General features: G+C 38.4%; 1 protein-coding gene across 15 annotated transcripts in view; it reads left to right on the forward strand.

The window, feature by feature from the left end:
* CELF1 (CUGBP Elav-like family member 1) overlaps positions 1-17952 on the forward strand; it is a 54944-nt gene extending 36992 nt beyond the window's left edge. For 5 of the 15 annotated variants that reach the window (XM_032188132.1, XM_032188131.1, XM_032188127.1 and 2 more), the window contains 6 exons: positions 2543-2671; positions 8033-8146; positions 8320-8505; positions 9747-9890; positions 11356-11524; positions 17819-17952. In XM_032188132.1, the coding sequence (XP_032044023.1) occupies positions 2543-2671; positions 8033-8146; positions 8320-8505; positions 9747-9890; positions 11356-11483 (701 nt within the window). In that variant the 3' untranslated portion in view covers positions 11484-11524; positions 17819-17952. Of the gene's footprint in view, positions 1-2542; positions 2672-8032; positions 8147-8319; positions 8506-9746; positions 9891-11355; positions 13756-17818 lie in introns of those variants that run through there. The other 10 variants (XM_032188124.1, XM_032188128.1, XM_032188126.1 and 7 more) reach the window with 3 other exon arrangements.
* The last annotated feature ends 1297 nt before the right edge of the window (positions 17953-19249 follow it).

A 19249-nucleotide genomic window follows, 5' to 3' on the forward strand; every position in this document is an offset into this window, starting at 1 on the left:
AATAAGCACTAGGGCATGTGTTTAATTGTTTAGGTCTCATATTTTAAATTATTTCTTTTTAAATGCCTCAAAGTTGAAAATGTATTGTTGCAAGTAATGTGAACTAGTCCTTCATTCTGGTTCTTTAATTCCTGCATTTGTTTTACAATTACTTACAATATTGCTGTGATGTGGGAGTATCAGCTTAACAGATATAAGCCAAATTCCTTGCTGTTGATTGCTAGTCAAAACATAAGTGAAGTTATCTGAAGTATCCTTTAGGATTATGGAGATAATGTAAAAGTTTCTGAACTGAGGCTGCAAATTAATTGCACTTTCTGTCTTCAGAGGATGGCGAATAATAAAACCCATGTTAGTAACTCTATTCATCACTTCCTCTAAATTTTTCTGCTGACAGAGAACCTATAGTTTTGGTTTTAATACTGAACACTTAGTGCTTTTAAAATTGCCTCTTAGAGTTGTCCAGTAGTTAATAATATTATGTGCCCTGTCTGTGCAGAGGTTGACCTTAAAGTATTAAAAGGTAAAGTCTCTTTGTACATCCACCAGCAACAATTGCAAGATTTTACAAGTGTTGTGTTGTCCGTTCTAATAACTTCGTTATTTTCTTGAGACTTATTCTAACCTTAGCTTCTTAGGTGTATTTTTTTTTCATGTTCAGCTTCTTCAGAGCTCTTGGATTCTAGAGTCTCACTAAAAGCAAATTTAGTTTCACTAACACCTGTTTGGTGGTGATGTAAATAGATTTCGTGATATTTTTTCACTTATTGCTTCTGTTTAAAAAAGCAGTCAGTGATAAAGGGGAAAAATAGTATAGCAGTTTGTATTTATTGTCACAACAATATGGATGTTAGGGTGGCCCAGATAGATAAGGTTGTATATGGAATTTTCAGGGTATTTCTGACTTTGCTATAAATTAAAAAAAAATAAATAAATAAAATGAGAACCCTAGCATATAAGTAGCATGTTTCATGGTGTTTTGAAAGAAGTATTCCAAGTCTATGGCTCTACACAGGAAGAGTTTGTTTCAAAGTCCCATTAATATCTTACTTGATTGCCTTTCCTGAAATTCTTAGAAAAATAAGCAGGTAATTAGATCCCACTCTGTATTAGGCTTATAGACAAAATTTAATCTTGACCCTATTTGAAAGCAGATGGGAAAACAATGTGATGACAAGAAAACAGGTGCAGCATGTACATGCCAAACTGCTTCAGAAAGGAAGCAAGCTGCTCTGTTCTTCACAAGCTCTAACACTTGCAGTTTTAACCCTCTGTAGCACAATAACAAAAACAACAAAAAAAACTTGTTGGTTTTAACTTCATACTTTTATGTTACAATTGCACCTTAAAGAATATAAACAATATCAGGATCCTCATGTTTGGGGCACTAAATATGATTAAAGATACAGACCTGATCACAAAGAGAGAACAATTAGAGGAGGGGGGAAAAAAAAGAGGAAAAAAAAAAAATACTAAAAGCAGTAGAAGCTACTTAGAGAACGAACAGTTTATGCTGCACTGCCGTTTACATTCTTATGTTGTGTTTGCACACTTAAAGTGCAAAACTGAGACTTTAATTGGTAGGTGTGCATTATCACCAAGTACTCATCTTCCAAAAGATGAGGAGCTGGATCTACTTAAGACATTTGGATAATGTTACATGAATGATGACAATTAAAATTTCTTGTGGAGATGTGAAAGGGAAATAAGGGAAAGGAAAGAGAAGCAGAAATGGAAGATTGGAGCTAGCCTGCTGAAGGTTAAATTATAACTCAAAATGAAGATGAGTCAGATGAGTAAATGACCAGTAAAAGTTCATCGGCTATTCTTCCTCCCACTGGTATTACTGGCAGTTTACCTACAACCTGCCTGATGTTTTCCATTTTCCTTACCACTTTTGTTTGACCAGCTGGCTAGCCTGTGCATACAGTAGGTGATTTTGTGGTCAGGAATTTTGCCACTCAACACTGTTTTACAATTTATTGTTGCTTCTTGTCTGCCACGGAGACCAGATAAAGCATGCTGATATTCAGCTGATGGCAGTTTAAAGGTGTGACGCTGGCTACTGTGTTGTGTAGGCCTTCTTGAAAGAATTCTGCAGTTGTTGCTGCTCCCCTGTAGAGAGGAGAGGGATATGAGACAAGATGAGGTTATTAGCCTGGTGTATAGACAAGTTCTGTGGCTTGCAGATGAGCTGTTATACCCTGTCTTAACTGTCCATAGCAGTTAAAACTGCTATGCTTTTATGACTGTACATAACACTGCCTGAAAATGTCTGTGCTCTGGAGTCTACATCTGGGACTGTGACTACTTGGTCTTTTAGAGAAATCATCCTTCTGGGCAAAAAATACATTTCATTTTAGTTGTAACAAGGAATCACAATGTAGAAGAGATCGGTAACTGGTACTGAAGTCTGTTGTTTTTAAGCTCCTGCCCATTACCACAAATCCCATTATGATGTGCTGAGGTTACTGGATTTGTTAGTTTTGGATGATGGTGGCTATTGTAGGAGAAACTCTGTGTATTCTTCAATGTGTTGCAGGACTGAATGCGATGCAGTTGCAGAACCTGGCTGCATTAGCAGCTGCAGCCAGTGCAGCTCAGAATACACCAAGTGGCACCGCTGCACTCACTTCCTCCAGCAGTCCCCTGAGTGTGCTCACCAGCTCAGGTAAGAGACGGCCTGTGTTGTAGTGTGTTATGGCATGGGTTGCTCTGGGAGTCTTTTCAGGATAAATGTCATCTGTTTTGTTCATCTCTGTCATGTCAGTTCTTTAACAGATAAGGAGATTTTCTTGTAAATTTACTGGTGTTTGTTTAGGGTAGGTATCTTTGTCACCAGCAAAGTGTGTATGATTTTTTTGTTTGTTTGTTGTTGTTTTTTTTTTTAACTCACTGTATTCCTGGTAAGGTTAATTTAGAGTAAAAAGGATTTTTAAGGTTATCGTGAAGCAGAAAGGTAGGTGACCTCTTTCCAGTAATTTTACTACAGTCTCATCACATCTGTAGTTTCTCTGTGAATTCAGACAGGTATGTAGCAGATGTACCCTCTTCCTGTGGACATGGGGAACATAGGATGCTTTAAGCAGGAAGTAATGCATTCTGTGCAGTAGGAAAGACAGCTTTATGTTCCTCTGGCATTACTGAAAAGGATACTACAGCTGCCTCACAGAAGCAAAATACACAGTTTGATAGAACACTTATTGGAAAGAGGTTGTCTGGAACTGATTTTATCAGTTACACTTCAAAAATCAGTATCTTGCTCTTCCATTCTATTTGTGTTTTTTTTTTTCTTTAGGTCATGTACGTTATCCAGAGAGACTAGGATGTCTGAACAGTGTTCTTTTGCCACCTTATTGTTAAATGTGATTATTATTTACAACAAATAAAAAAAAAAAAAAAAAGTAACTTTGCTCACATCAGACATGGTAAACTTCTATTGCAAATGTGGGTCAGAATCCTACTCAATTATATTTCTATCCTATTTTCAGTTATTTCTAAATCCTGACATGGGAAGAGAGGCCCTGTATTTTTAGGGTGTCAGTTTTCCAGCATGTATAGAGTGATACGTAGGTTTATTTCTTCATAAAAATCCAGATTGCTTATCTAGTTCTGAAATACAGCCTACAAAGTTGACAACCTCACATGTAATCGTGAGACTCCAAAGGAGGTGCTTATTAGGGGTCTTTTAGACTGCCCCAGGTAGCTTTTTGTATTACGTAGGAAGACCAAGGAACTAGGTGAAGAGATGATAAGGAGATTATAAGGGAAAGCTGTTTAGAAGACCTTAGGTCACATGATCAGGAGTTAAGCTCTGGGTGTTTTGCGCAGTTTTCTACTTAGAGAAATTCCTGAGAGAGAATTCAGCTGAGTCTTCTGTTGGTATACAGGCAGTTTTTGTTTGTTTGTTTTTTAATATAAAAACTTTGTGGTCTGCAGTCCTTGAAGATAAAGTTTCAAAATAAAGTTTCAGAATTTATCTTGGGTACCAGTTATGGTATCCTATTCTATAATTAAGAAAGAAACGACTACACAACAAAAAAAAAAAAAACACCACAGAGTTGAGGCTGTAGAAGAGATACATTTACAGTCCATTACTACTGCTTCATTGTAGAGAAAGCATGGAAGTGAATGTAACTGAGAATTTCTCCCATATCTCTTCATGCAGTAGCAGCGCTGGAATTGCCAGGTTATAATTGGCTATGCCTGATGTTTAGAACCAAGCTTTCCTTGTTGGCTCTGTCATTTACTGACTGCAGCAAGTTTGTTCTATCTGTTGAGGTGGGCAAGGGGACTGGTAGGCAGGTTTTGAGGTTAGTGTCAGGTGTACTAGAAAAGGTAGAGCCAGTTTCTTCTTGGAAGAAGTGTACAGTGGAAGGACAAGGACAGTGAACACAAACTGCAGCAGAGAAAAATCTGGTCGTAAAAGAAAAACATGGTTAAAGTCATTAAGCACAAAAACCAGGTGTCAGTGTGGCTGTGGAATTTCCATCAGTTTAGAAGTTCAGAATTCAGTTGGAAAGGTCCTTGAGAAGAGGCTTACCTAAATGGGAGGTTAGACCAGGTTTGAGCAGACAGTTGGACTAAATAATCCACAAAGGTCCCTTTTAACTGAAGTTATGCTATAATTTGTGATTCTTTGGGACTGCTTTCCCTTCTGTGCATTTCAGCAGTCACACAGCACCCTGCAGGTGTCATTTCCTTCAGAGAGAGACATCTTAGGACTGGGTTCCCCTTCTGGTCACACCGTTGGAGAGCTAGGGGTGGGGAACAGCAGTCAATTTTTAAGTGCCACCTGTGCTGAATCCAAACAACTTTTTGATGGCCAGTTGCATCAATAAATGCTTGTGTGTCACCAGTTGAGTGATCGTGATGTGTCACTTGAATTAATACCCTATACACATGTAGTAGTTTACTCTTCGCAGGCTTCTAATGTGAAGCAGTCACTATTGTATTGCTCTTAAAACATAATTTCAAGTATAATTTTAAAAACTAGAGATTATCTTTGTTCAAAAGAAGTTCAAAAATGAAATTTGGAGGATATATGGTCTATATGTAGTCAATGAGCAATCAAACTCTTAAATGGTTTCAGGGGCTTTTCATTAAAGCTATTAATATTCTTCACATTTTAAAACTGTGAATTGAAAAGAAAGTTTCAATGTATATAGATAGCATTCAGTCTCATGATACTTCTCATAAGTACAAAGCATGGTGGCTTTTCACTCTGAATTAGCTATTATCTCTTAAAAAATCAAACTTATAATTGTCTTTTGATTAATATTTGTATGTGCATTCACATTGTATTCACATGGAATATTGTTAAAAGTCCACAGTATTCAGAGCATCCCTCTTGAACCATACCTAGACCCACTTTCACAAGATGGTTGATGTTCTTACCCTAGTTTTATCTTTGCTAGCTATTCTTTACTACCTGTCAAAAATTTCTGAAAACCCTTAGTTTCTTCAGTTAACAATCTTACAGTAAGCTTTTTTAGTTAAGTATAATTCAGTAGACTGATTAAAAAAAATATATTCAGTAGTAAGCAAGAAGGAAATAAACAACAGCAACAAAATAGAGAAATAATGTTAGGGATAGGAATGGAGTAAAGCACATGTATAAACCTATATTGGTTTTCCATTTCCATTGCTGTGGGCTGTTTTCAAATCTAAAATAATATATGAGAACTACAAAAACAGAAAAAGAGAGAGAATGACTAGAACTGCAGAATTCTTTCCCTATTCAGTGCAACTAGGGAGAAACTTATGTAGGAGTTGGATATGACAGAAGCCTACAAATGTATTAGTGGTGTGACAAAGATGAATTGGGATAGACTGGCTGCTAGATATTCCAAGATGAGAATTACAGGATATCAACTGAAGTTACGAGCTGACAGCTCAAAAATGAAAAAATGTATTCTTTTGCATAGTGCATGCACTAAGTGGCAGAAGTCAGTGGCTCAGAATATAGTACAGTACAAAAAAAAAAAAAATTGTGTTCAAAATGCACTGTAATTAATGAGTGAAAATCGTAACTTAAATGCAAAGATGTTGCCATTGACTGAACAAGTCTTAGAGCCACAGATTGGTGGAACCTATGAGAACATACCAAAGAAGTATTGTTTTGTAATTGCCATATATTTTTGCTCATCTATTATTTATATACCTTTTGTCATCATTAGAATGTGCTTTGCTGACTCAGTGCAGCAATTGGTATATACATGTGATTAAAAAAAACGCAAGTATTAAATTTTCTCGGTGTTTTCAAGCCAAATTATCTCATATTAAAGATTTTCTTGTTTTGCTTAAACAGATGTCTGTTAAGCTAGCTAAACTAAAATAACCGTGTTCAGCTTTTTGCAGTGGTTTAAATTAATTGATTTAAAATCACAACCTTTTTGAAGATGGGAAAGGATCCATTCTCTTTTACTTTGCTCTCTAGCCTTGGCTCTATTCTTTTTTTCCCATGCTGCTACTTGTTCCTTTCTTTTGAAATAGTGTTCTCATCTGTCAAATGAAGTGTCTGCTTGAATTATGGAGATTAGCAATGAAGTGCTGCAGAAACAAGTGATACTCTAAAATCAAGGCAGCTGTATCATTTCTGAATGCTGGCTTTTATTCAGCCAGCTGTTCTGTTTTTCTACCAACTTGAGAATTACTCTAACTTGTTCTCTGTATTTTATTTTTTTACAACATTTAATATGCTACTGACAGACAGGAAGTGTTTTCTTTTCTTTGGAGTTAGCATCTTGAAATACAGCTTATCAATGTCTTCTAGACATTGTCTTTCAATTTCTGACTTGTTAAGAGTTTGTCTAGAACTTTTCACAGAGTAGGCTTGTCCTTTCCTCTGTCAGCACAAAAAGTGAACTGTAATACAAAGTGCAGCTCCCTGGGTTCTCATGCAGTTTTCATTGGGTACAAGAGCACGCTTTTGCTGTGGCTTGTTAGGTAAGTTTGCAGTATCCCATTTAAACAGTTACCACATTCCACTCCAGAAGAGACATGGTGAAACATATAAATTGATGGATATGTAGTGTATGTAAATCTGCTTGAAAGACGATAACAATTATTTTCAAAGTTTTAATGGATAAATGCTGCATACTGAGAATTACAAAGAATGAGAAGGAAACTGAAAATGCTTGAATTTCGATTCTTTTGTTACCTACTTGATATAAGTCATAAGTTTTTATGTTTGACTTGAGAACTTTGACGTAAGTTCTGTTACCCACACAGATATAAATTCCTCTCAAAGGACTATGAGATGCTTTTACTGCTCCAGTTTTCAGTTCTAACTCTACCTATTGCAGAACGTGGCAGGCCATCTAAGCCAGCAGTCTGCTAGGGAGTGCATCTGTAGACTTCACTTACTGAGGTAAAAATGGTTGAAGGTGTTAGTGATACAGTCAACAGAGGATTGGCTCTATATTTTAGGTCTGTGTTCCAAATCTTTTCTTGGCCATAGCCCCAGCTGCTGCAGTAGGATTTTTTTTAATGGAAAATTATTTAATGTGTCAGAATAATTTGAGCATCTGCTGTTTCTGCTCTGGCGGTATGGGAAAACCATATGTTCAGTCTGACTGGAGTTTTCTTTAATGTTGCTAATATCTGTGTGTCAGGTCTTTTTCACCTTATGTGGTGTGTCAAGGTTTGATGTTAATATATAGCAATTCTTACTCATTTCAGGCAGCAGTAATAAGCATTGCTGCTAGTTACTTTGACTGAGATACAAAATTTAGCTGATGATCGTATTTTGATTGAATGCCTTACACTTGATTAAATTAGTACTGTTGCAAAAAGTGGATGTTGTTAGGAAGCAGATTTTTTTCCAAAAAAGGGATTAGATACAAGGGGTTAGATACAAGTGGTGTGATCAATCAAGTTGTGTGGGCTTAGGATGGCTTTATTGACAGAGTCTTCTCTTTTGCCTTAGTCTGTTGTGTGCTAGCTTTTCTTGCAGAAATGATTTAATGAAGAAGTTGAGTTTTCAGAACCAAAAAGTATTGTTTGGAGATTAATCATCTTATTTTAATAGCAGGTTCCTCACCTAGCTCCAGTAGCAGCTCCTCTGTTAATCCCATGGCTTCTCTTGGAGCACTGCAGACACTGGCAGGGGCTACAGCAGGCCTGAATGTTAGCTCTCTAGCAGGTAAGCTGTGTGTTGTGGTGGGCTGGGGGAATAGCTGATTATCATTCCTCAAGTTGCGCTAGTTCTGTTTTAACATGTTCCTTTTCTTTTTATAGTAGTGTGGAGTATTGAAAGATAATGGTTTTGACTTGATGGCACTACTTAGTCATCTTTACTTCCTCTTTCTTATACAGGAATGGCAGCCTTAAATGGAGGACTTGGCAGTGGTGGTCTCTCAAATGGGACAGGTAGCACAATGGAAGCCCTCACGCAGGCTTATTCTGGAATCCAGCAATATGCTGCTGCTGCATTGCCCACGCTCTATAACCAGAGTCTCTTAACACAACAAAGTATTGGTGCAGCAGGAAGTCAAAAAGAAGGTAGGCAGAAAGTTGTACACCTCGAGAGGACTTCTTAAAAGGGCAAGACCAACTGCCTTCGTAGAATCATAGAATGGCTTGGGTTGGAAGGAACGTCAAAGATAATCTAACTCCAGCTCCCCTGCTGTGGGCAGGGATGCCACCTGCTAGATCAGGTTGCTCAGGGCTTCACCCATTTTGGTCCTGAATGCTTTCAGGGATGGGTCATCCACTACTTCACTGGGTAACCTGTTCCAGTGCCTCACCACCCTCTGAGTGAAGAATTTCCTCATAATGTCTAATTAAATCTCCCCTCTCAGTTTAAAACCATTCCTTCCCCCTTGTCCTGTCATTGTCTATCTGAGCAAAAAGTTGCTCTCCGTCTTAACACTTTAAGTATTAAAGCACCTTAAAAATATTGAAAAGCTGCAATGAGGTCTCCCCGGTGACTTACCCTATGTGCAGAGCTTTAATTTCATGGCATTGCTTAGAATAATAGTTATTGGGGGGGGGGGGGGAAAAAAAGGAAGGAAAGCCTGTGAGGTCCCTCTAAGGGCTGTCCAAAGTAGTTATTATACAGGCAGTGTTTAGTATTCAGTAGTATTTAACTAGCCTTAAATGCTTAGTAATAGTCCCCATCCTTTTTCTTGGGGGAGGGTATGGGTCCTCAGCCTGACAAATCCCATTGTCAGAAAATCAGTTTTTTTTATTTTATTTCCTTGGTATTTCTAAATGTGAACTCCAGTGTCTTTGTTCTTCATCTCTTCCCTTAGATCCTTATTGCTGATCTCTTCACTCTTCAATTTCTGAATCAATTTAACATGTAGTGTAAAAAAAAGAAGAATATAGGAGTAAATTTTCAGCAGAATGTAGGATGATGATAAGGAAAGAATGTGAGATTACTTGTAATCTGATTATTTTGTTTCTGTTGAGATCTACATAGTTTCTTTAGACAACAAAATAAGCTCAAGTTTATTGTTCAGCTTTTGTTACAACTAGGATCTGTGAACCAGTTTTCGTAGGATGTGGAAATTACAAGCAAAAATGGTGGAGAAAGAGCTAGAATTACATGAATGCCCCATCTCAGCAAAGGATCAGGTTGATTTATTCTGGAATCAAGTACTCTATAGAAGTGCATACAGCAATGTCATTGTTTTCACTAGAAGATTTGACTTGAATGGCTCTTTCACTTTTTTTTTTGTGAAGTAGGCCTACGTTATTTATTCTTTTTCTGAGTTTATATTCCTACTTGTTGCTTAAAGGTCCAGAGGGAGCCAATCTGTTTATCTACCATCTCCCCCAGGAGTTTGGGGATCAGGATCTTCTTCAGATGTTCATGCCATTTGGAAATGTCGTCTCTGCCAAGGTTTTCATTGATAAGCAGACCAATCTAAGCAAGTGTTTTGGTACGTTGGGTCTATCCGTAGAGGGATGGCTTCTTTCTAGTAATCTTTTCCAGCATATTGTTATGTCTACTTTGGTACAGCTCCTTCTCTCCCTCCTTTCTCTTTTCAAGAACTGTTTATGTTGCTACGTATGTTACTACATAATCATTATGAATTATTTCTATTTTTATGAAAGGTACCATACATTATGGGAGCACTGAACTCTCATGCTCTATAAATGTTTTGAAGGCATTTTTTAAAGCTTCCTCCTAATACTTGAAACCTTGGTAACTGAAGAACTATTTCAGCTGTTATGTACTACCTAAATTTGGTTGCATTCCTTACCCCAATTTTCTTATAATTAGTGTGTGTTTAGACTGGAGATGCATCAGGGCAAGAAATTTAAACAAAAAATATAAATCGTGTCATGCTACTTTTACTATCCAAATAGATTATTTTCAGTTAACTGCTAAAGTCTGTGTTGTGAGCAAAAGACATATTCTTCTTTAGCTTGTGAAGCAGAAGATCGTGCACGTGGACTGCACAACTCAATGGTTTCATTTTTCACCACTTTGAAAACAACAGAGAGAGAGAGCAGTGGTAGCATTTTTGTAGTGCTGTAAGCTCTCCTGACTGTGAATAGGAGAGATGAATCTTTATGGTTTCCATAGTATTGTGCCTTCATAATACCATGTGGGTTTTTTTTTAGTATTTTGATGGTCTAAAAGATGTGGAAAAGCTTTTGCCTTGTGAAAACAAAACAAAGATGACAGCAAAAAATACACTGAGCGTCAGGCTGTAACACCTGCATATGGGATGATCTCCCCAGGCAGTGATACCAACCATTGACTAGAGTTATTAAAGTAGTAGGTTTCTTCAAAAACCTTGGGATCTTTATTTAGAGGATGCTCTTCTCCTGGATTGATACACAACTTTTCATAAGACAAAAACTTAACCTTTGGTACAAGTACCATGCTTGCCTTAACACCTACTTCACTCCAAACTAACCTACTCCTATAATGCCAAGATCATAGAATCATTTAGGTTGGAAAAGGTCCTTAAGGCCATGGTTGGACTTGATCTTAATACTACCAAGTCTACCACTAAACCATGTCCCTTAAGTGCCACTTGCATGTGACGGTGCTTTCAGTCCTTTACGTTTACTGAACTTGGATAGATTGATGTTTTCCAGGTTTGTTGTTCTCCCAGCTGTAAGATGTTACAGAACAAACATCAGTACTCTTTTTTTTCCTATTGGAAGACAAAAAATATTATTTCAATTTCCTGAGTTGTGTTTATCTTTTGATCGAAGTTCCGTACATCAGAAAACAAATCTTTGTCTGAGAGCCCTTAGAGTATTCATAAAAACTTCTTACTAAACAGTTGTGAGCTTTTGTAAATTGCATTTCATGCAAGCTTCTCATACCTTGTGAGTAGCTGTTCTACAACTTTGGCATGCAATAATAACGTATTTCCTTTTCTTCAGGTTTTGTAAGTTACGACAATCCTGTCTCTGCACAGGCTGCCATTCAGTCAATGAACGGCTTTCAGATTGGCATGAAGCGTCTGAAAGTACAGCTCAAGCGCTCTAAGAATGACAGCAAGCCATACTGAGCGCCCCTCCCCTCCGGGACTGGAGTGAGAAGGATCTTCTGGTAAGTTGGAGAGGAGCGCACTTAGTGATTCGAAGCCCTAAGGCTGTGTTTTTACAGTCCTGGAAGCTGATCCATGCCGTTCTATCTGGCACATCTTCCCCTGAAGACTCGGCTGCAGCCTCTGCTGAGAATCCTGCTTCGAATGGAGGACAAGTTTGTGCTTTTGTTTCCAGTGTTTTACTTTGGAGTTTAGGTGCCATATCGCTGAGGTTGTTTTTTTTTTTGTTTGTTTTTGTTTTTTTTCCCTTATTTGAAGTTTGCTGTGTTTGTAACCAGTGTGTGTTGAGAAGGACCAATGCCAGCTCCTTGGGGGTCGGGAGGTAAGGTTAAGGGAGCCGCGGAAACTGACACCACACTGCCTTGGGGTAGAGAGGAGAAGGGGAGGCAGAACTGACACCACACTGCCATGGGGAGAGGAGAGGGGAAAGCAGAAATAACACTGAACAGCTGATGGAAACAAAGATGGGGAAGGAGAACTTAGTCCATCCAAGTTTGGGTGAGCAACGAACCAACTCCAAATAGCCTCTGTCATGCCACACCCACTCTTTTATGCTTCCTTAACTGTATGCCATGGTGGGGAATTAATAAATCATCTCTAAAGCAGGAGACAGATTGGAAGGGTGAACGCATTAACAAGCCAAAGGAAAACTGCAGCTCTGTTTGTTTTCTTGTATATAAAGTAGTGTGTATGTAGCACTGTGAATGTACACAGCACTTTATAAAATTATTAGTTAATGTCTCTGCCCAGAAAACTTCACTATTTACAGTTGAATATTAATGAGATGCAGTGAATTTCTCCCTATTTAAGAAAACTTATCCTTTATAATTAGCTAGGTTTAGAGAGACATAGGTTAGAGAGTCTAGATGAATACATCTGGGGCTGGAAACAGGAAATTTTTAATCCCTGATAACCTGCAGATTTTTTTTGCCATTTTCTTTTTCCTAACAGTTCATCACATTCTCCATTTCTGTGGAGTAGCATCCTTGTTGCAGAGTATTACTTGGAATTCATTCTGATAAGCATAATATGTGCTGTTTGTTTCTCTATTAAAATGACTGTTAAATTGAGATACAAAGCCCAGAGTTACCCTGAAACAGCTCTTGAGGCTCCTGCTTCATACGTGTTCTTACAGGATTTGCTTTCTCAGTCTTTCTGTTGCAAAGATAATTGCCTATTTAAAAGAAAAAGCAACTAATTTGTGCAGTGAATTAGTCTAGTAATTAGGTATTTCTTTATACTGCAGTTTTCCTTTAAGGTGGTGTGTACCAGTGCTAAACAGGGCTAACACCCATGCTGTGGAACCAGAGCAGAGCATTGAGACATTGCAGTCTTATTCTGCATTTTGGTACTGTTATCTTTTATACTGAAGGAAAATTGAACACAACCCTTCAATTAACACATTTTTTTGCACACTTCTGAAATTTCTAGTGGATTGCTAAGGGCCTTATACACTGGTTTTAGGGGACTCAGAGGACTTTTGACACTCTGGCCTGAGTTGTTTTAAGAAATCAGTAGAGTCCCATGTTATAATCATCAAAATCCACTTCTGTCACAAGAGGAAGTTTACAATTTCTGTGTGTCTAACAGAATTTCCATTTACCTCATATTTTCTCCTCTTCCTTGTTTCCTTTGTATTCCCAGTTGTTGATGCTGTTTCCCAGGGCATAAGCTAACAAACACTGCTGTCTGGGAGCCAGCTGCTAAATAACATGTGTGGAGTCAGACGTAGGGTTTGGACTGCCTGTTCTGCTCCAGCAGGAGGAGCACTAAACCCATCAAACCTGACTGAGATCATGTTCAGAATCTGTGCACCCATGCGTGGTGGTCTGTCGGGAATGTCATGCATTCCCAGGGATCTCAAACCTCAGAAGTAGAAGGCCTGACCCATAGCATCCAAGAAGAGCCCTTTCCATTGTTAAACTGAAAATCCAACAGTCGATGCCCGTCCACATTGACGGCAGACAGGTAACTCTGTCAGTATTAACACAGATCATTTTGTGGTGGCAAAGGTTCAAAGGCCAGACTGCCAAATTTCCCAGTTATGCTGGCATGTGGTACCCTTCAATGTTAATTATTTGGATCTCTCTAGAAACGTAAACACTTAAGTGAACCATGTACACTTGAATTCTGCACGACGGGAAAGATGTGTCCTGGTTTTCTGAGAAGAGAGTGTTGGAGTGTGAAGGCCTCCAGGGTGATAATGGGATTTTTTTTATAAATAATATACTTTTCAAAAAAAAAAAAAAAAAAAAAGAAAAAAATAGAAAAAAAAAATAGTTGGGAGCAGCTGCTCCAGGTGCAACCTGCTGTAACCAAGAATGTTGTTTCTATTTTTATAGAAGTTTTATACCGCTCCAGGGTGGAGAATATTTATTGCCTAAATTATTTCACTGGAAAAAAAAAAAAAAAGGCCAGGGTTTTGTAGAATCCTGAATGTGATTGTTTTACACACATAATGATGTGCATGATTGAAACTACTGATTTTCAGTGGCCTGTTTGCAGCCCAACAACTGCCAAATGGGGAAGATGAACGCTGTGAACCAGTGGAGGAGAGCACTGTGCTCTGGGGTCTCTACAGTCACTCTTACCTTCTTTGCACCCTACCCCACTGTGCTGAGAACTTTTGTCCTGTTTTTCTTTTAACCTGATGCTCTGGCCTCTTTAGTAGTCATTTCAGTTGTCCAAAATTAGACATTTTAGCTTCTGCATCCTATAGTGTGTCCTCAGTACTGTGACTTACAGATCAAGCTTGGCGTTGTTGCAGATAGGTGTGACTCCTGTGGACTTGAGGAGATTCACCAGCTGACAATGTGGCTTAGTTTGGTCAGTGACTCCTCCCAGACATAACCACCTTAGACACCTAACTTGGGCTAGCTCTTGTGCCTTACTGGCGTAACTGTATTATAAGTATTGCCAAAAAGAAAAGAAACAAAATATCTATGCAGGTTAAATTCTAAAAGATGTGATCCTCAGATGGTTTGAATCAATGCAGTTCCGCTTTCTTCAGCGGAGCTGCATCAGTTTTCACCAGCTGAAGATGTTGCCCTTTTTCTGTATTTGTTTGAGATTTCCCTTTTTTTGGTGTATCAATGTATATGTTGCCAAAGTTAATAAATGTATCAAGTTTGTCACTTGGGCAGATTTTTCTGTTAACAACGGATCAGATAAAGTCAACATTCCTGTGTCTGTTTGGTGGCTGCTGCTGACTACAGAGATTTATGTTCCTCCTGGCTTCAAGTTTTCTTTCTCGTTCATTGTCAGGAAAGTCTAGGATCTGGGGTGGCTTGAGGATTCGTTTCATTTTTTTTCCTATTTTTAATTCCTTCATGCTCTTATTCAAGCACAAAGCAAAACAGTCAGCTCTTGGGACCTCATGGGGTAAACTGCCCAAATCAAATGAGTTGGTTCTGATGAGCAGCTGGTGTAAAAGAATCTACCAAAATTCTTTGAGTAATGCTCAGAAATAATCCTGATGAGGAAATTGCCTGCAGAACAACAATGTAATAATTTTTAAAATGTGCTAGTATAGGTTAGGAACCATGAGACTGGAAGGGATGTTAGTAAGGAACAAGAAACAGAAGTAACAAAACCATTTGAGGCAAACTTGACTCTCCCCTCAGTATTTTAATGTTGGAAGTTATAATCAGATAGGTTTCTTTATTATAATCTGTTCTTGTGCCAAATGCTTTATTTCCTGGATTGTACAATAAGAGTTGGACAAGTTCAAATAAATTGCAGAGGGATTGGCTTAACTAGCCCCCTGGGCAAAATATTGTGTAAACTCAAACCAAAGAATCTGAATTTTCTACAACAAAAGCTAGTAAGATGTCTGATAAAATAGAATTACGTGTTATATGTGTCACAAGGAAGTACTTAAGTATTTTCTGGAAGCAAGATGGAAATGCTGGTATATTTCATAGATTTGTCTCAGAAGACCTTTGATTTTACTAGATATACCATAATAAGATGAAAGTATTATGAACAATTGAAATCCTAGTCTAATGTTGCTTAGTATCTATCTGGTACTATAGCAAATGAACTCATAGATTCTTCAGCCCCCTAGATAATCAACAGTCCAAAATTAGATATTTCCCTCTAACTTTTTTCCCCTCAATTGTACAAAACTTTTATTATTAGAAAATGCCTTTGATACATAGTCATTAAATTTAAAGCCTAAGCAGAATGAGAATTAGAATTTCTCAAAAGTATGAGATGATGGTGACTATCTTCTTGTATTTTAGTGATGAAACAGTTTACTAGCTGAGGGCTCTATTTGGAAAACAGATGCCTCAAAAATTCGTAGCAACACAGAACTCTGTAAGGAAAAAGCTTTACACCTAAATAAAATAATAAGTTAGGAGTGATAGGTTCTTCTTGCATCATACAATTAACTAAAATATTTCTTGCTAATAGTTGAGAGTTAGGGAAGGACAGCCAAGTAAAATCCATCTAGTTACAGAGCTGTTCTAGCGGTTTCATTTGAAAGCACCTAAAAGCAACCTGAATAGAGCAAATTGCAGTTGAAGGGTGCAGCTATGAACAAGTAAAGTGCTTCGAGAGCTGCTTGTTGCAAACACTTAAGGATGTTATACATCCCTGAGCATGCTTACCACAAAGTATAAAATACAGAATGCTGAGCAGTTGCATTACATTATTACAGTTGTGAGAGTAAAACAAGGACAAAATTAAATAACTTTCCTTAAGTCATTCAGTTCTCATTCAGCTTCTCATGGCTCTGCTGTTGTAGGCCAGTCTGTCCTAAAGGCTTTAATGAATCTTGGACTTTCCCCTCAAAATTGCTGACTGAAATACTTAATCTATCCAAAAAGCCTAAAGGAATGGCACACACAATTCCTGTGGTGCATGCTAGGTGTCACTTGATTTCATGCCTTTTATTTGTTCTCATGCCTCAGAGTTCATGATGCATTTGCCTTTGTGGTTTAGGACTGAAACCTCACAGCTGTCTGCAAATTATCTAGAGTATTTCTAGAACTACAGAAATAACTGCAAGAGCTTCATTAAACTCCATACTAAGTCCTTTCTCTAAACTGGAAAGTACAAAGAGAAAATTTATTTTAGCATTTCTGGTAAGTTTTGCAGATTTAGTGGGTGACGTGCTACTTTTTGCTTTGGCACTAGAATGCACTGCTTTATATTTTCAATCATGCTATAAATGCTGTATAAAAGTCTCATCTTGCATTCGTCTGTAAGTTGTAGCTTTGAGGGGTGCTGAAAAAACAAGGCAGCGAATGAGATAAAGTGCAGTTCCAGGGACAGGGGTGAAGAAAACCTTTTCTCTGCCCTGCCTCCCACATTCTTCCCAAAATGTTTCTTCTGTTTTGCAGTTCAGAGGCTGAGGGAAAGAAACAAAGTTATATCATGTAATGTAAGAATTAATGTATTTATAAACTTTGTGAAAGCTTCAGGAAATGCATTTTTCTACTCATCAAACTGGCAACAGTGACTGTAGAGCTTCTCAGAGCCCAGAATCCCCTCCTCACAAAGTCAGGGAGCTGGAGGCTGTTAATATAAAAGGTTGGGAGAGGAAAATCCCTGTGCAGGTCTAACGATATGAAAAGTGCTCAGCTAGGACAAGTCTTAACTTGCAGTGAAGTCTTAAGGAATTCTTTTCTAATATGTAGGGTTTTTGGTTCCACTTATGTCTTGTATAATCTTTATTTTCCCCCTGTTCCAAACCACCTAACCCCAGTTTCACGGGCTCCTAGGGAATGAGAAGGGAGTGTAGCTGAAGGAAAGAACGTGGAAACGTGGATTTCCTGGGCTACCACTGCCTAAGAACTTCCCATGTTAGGATGCTGGAAAAGTCTCAGCTATCAAACCACCTGTAAATCCCTTGTGTCCCGTCTTGTCTCTCAATCTCTGTGGGCAAACGTGAGCCCTGGAGCCATATTTTCAGAGTCATTCTCCTGGGGAGAGTGCTTGCTCTGTTCTTCTCTTAAACAGAGCTAAGAGAGACGCGGGGCACGGGACAAGGTGAATGCATGCTAGTCAGCATGTCACTTGGCTGTGGAGTGCTCCACGGACTGGATGTTGAGGGAAATCAAGGCCTCTGCTTCCATTTAGTTTCTGGCAGTTTGATGTTTACTTGGTGTCCTTCATGTACTTTGACTTTTACTTGTCCATCGTTGGCATGTGCTGCCCTTCCCTGTCAACTCCCTTCCCCAGGAGGTCTCATTGTACAGTGCCCATTCTTGTTCTCTCTCTCCTCGTTTGGATGTACTGCTCTGTGTAACTCAGTGGGTCTCCCTCTTTCTGGTTTGTTTTTTTTCTAGATTCCTGCCGTTTGTTCATCGTTGTGCCTAAAGCATGTCGATGTGGCGTTCAAGTACATCGTCCAAATCCTTGTCTCTTCAGCTTCTCTGATGCTTGAACTCTCACCTTTGACCTTGTGTTGACTTTTGATGCTGATGTGTATTTTTATTATGTTTGTTTCTTTCTTTGTTTTTTTTTTTTGTTTTTTTTTTTTTTGTTTTGTGCTGCCAAATTGGTTTTGCTAGAAAGACTGCTGAAGGGGGAATATTTAAACTTGCATTTGAATATAAAAGAATTTCTATTTTTCTAGACCTTCGTAAGATAACCACTTGATTTTGTGAATCTGATTCTTTGTAATTGTCTTCAGAGCAGCCTTGCTAGCATACCTTGTGGAGTATTTGTATTTCTGTGAACATACAGCCAATCACTTTCTAGGCTTAGTTTTTTTCTGTGTGCTTAGTTTTAAAAACACAGTTTTGAAGAAAAAGTCAATTATGTGGTGTGACTCAATCTTTCAGGAGACTTCCTAGTCACATTTTGCTGATCTGGTTTCTGTGCTTGAGGAGACAGCATGTGTTTTTATGAGTTCAAACTTGTGACTTGAGTGGCATCAGCAGAAAACACTTGAACTACATTTTCTTCTGATTGTAGCTACATTTTTGCCCTGGCATTTACTGATATTTTTTTTTTTTAGTTTTATTTTTCCCCCGCTTCCCTGTGTGATTATCAGTCTGCAGTGAAAATTTGATCAAAGTATCAAAGTTGATGTTGTATTTTGTTAAGCCCAGCATGCTTGTTTTTTTTCGTAACTACAATCTCCTCAGCAAAATGTGATGTTTTCGTTTTATTCTTTCAAACTGAGATAGTGCCCAGAAATGTTTTGCATGTTTCCTGCTGTTTTCTTCACACCCTCGTATATATCACCTTCACCTCTCTGTTTTCTATAGTTTGTGCAAAAACTGAGCAATTTAACGGGTTTCAAAGGTATCCTTTTAAATTGGTGTTTTTGGTATGGCAAATATCTGATCAGAAGCCACCTGAGGGCATCTACCTGTGCACTTAGACTGTCTGCCTGACAGAGCACCTGGACCTCGTTTCATCTCCAGTGCTGTCACAGGCTCCTGAGGGCTTGGTTGCGTTGTTCCTGTAGTAGGAGTTTCGGTGGAAGAGGATAGCTGGGAAGCAGGAAGGTGGGGGAACTTCACAGTATTTCTGTTTCTAAAGCTCTCTGAAGTTGGGGCTCCTTTGAAACACTCTTTACTAGCATTTTGTATAAATCAGGGCACATTTTTGTGAAGTCCAGCCCCAGCTTAATACCATCAATCAGACCTTGGTGGCAGGATCCTGGAAGGATCTAGGGTAGCTCTTGAAACAAAGTGTTGGAAATCTTCTAGAGAAAGTATTTTTAAACCTGGTCATACAACTGCTGGCTCTTTTCCCAAGTGACAAGC

Source organism: Aythya fuligula, chromosome 5 (assembly GCF_009819795.1).
Source record: "Aythya fuligula isolate bAytFul2 chromosome 5, bAytFul2.pri, whole genome shotgun sequence".
Lineage (NCBI taxonomy): Eukaryota > Metazoa > Chordata > Aves > Anseriformes > Anatidae > Aythya > Aythya fuligula.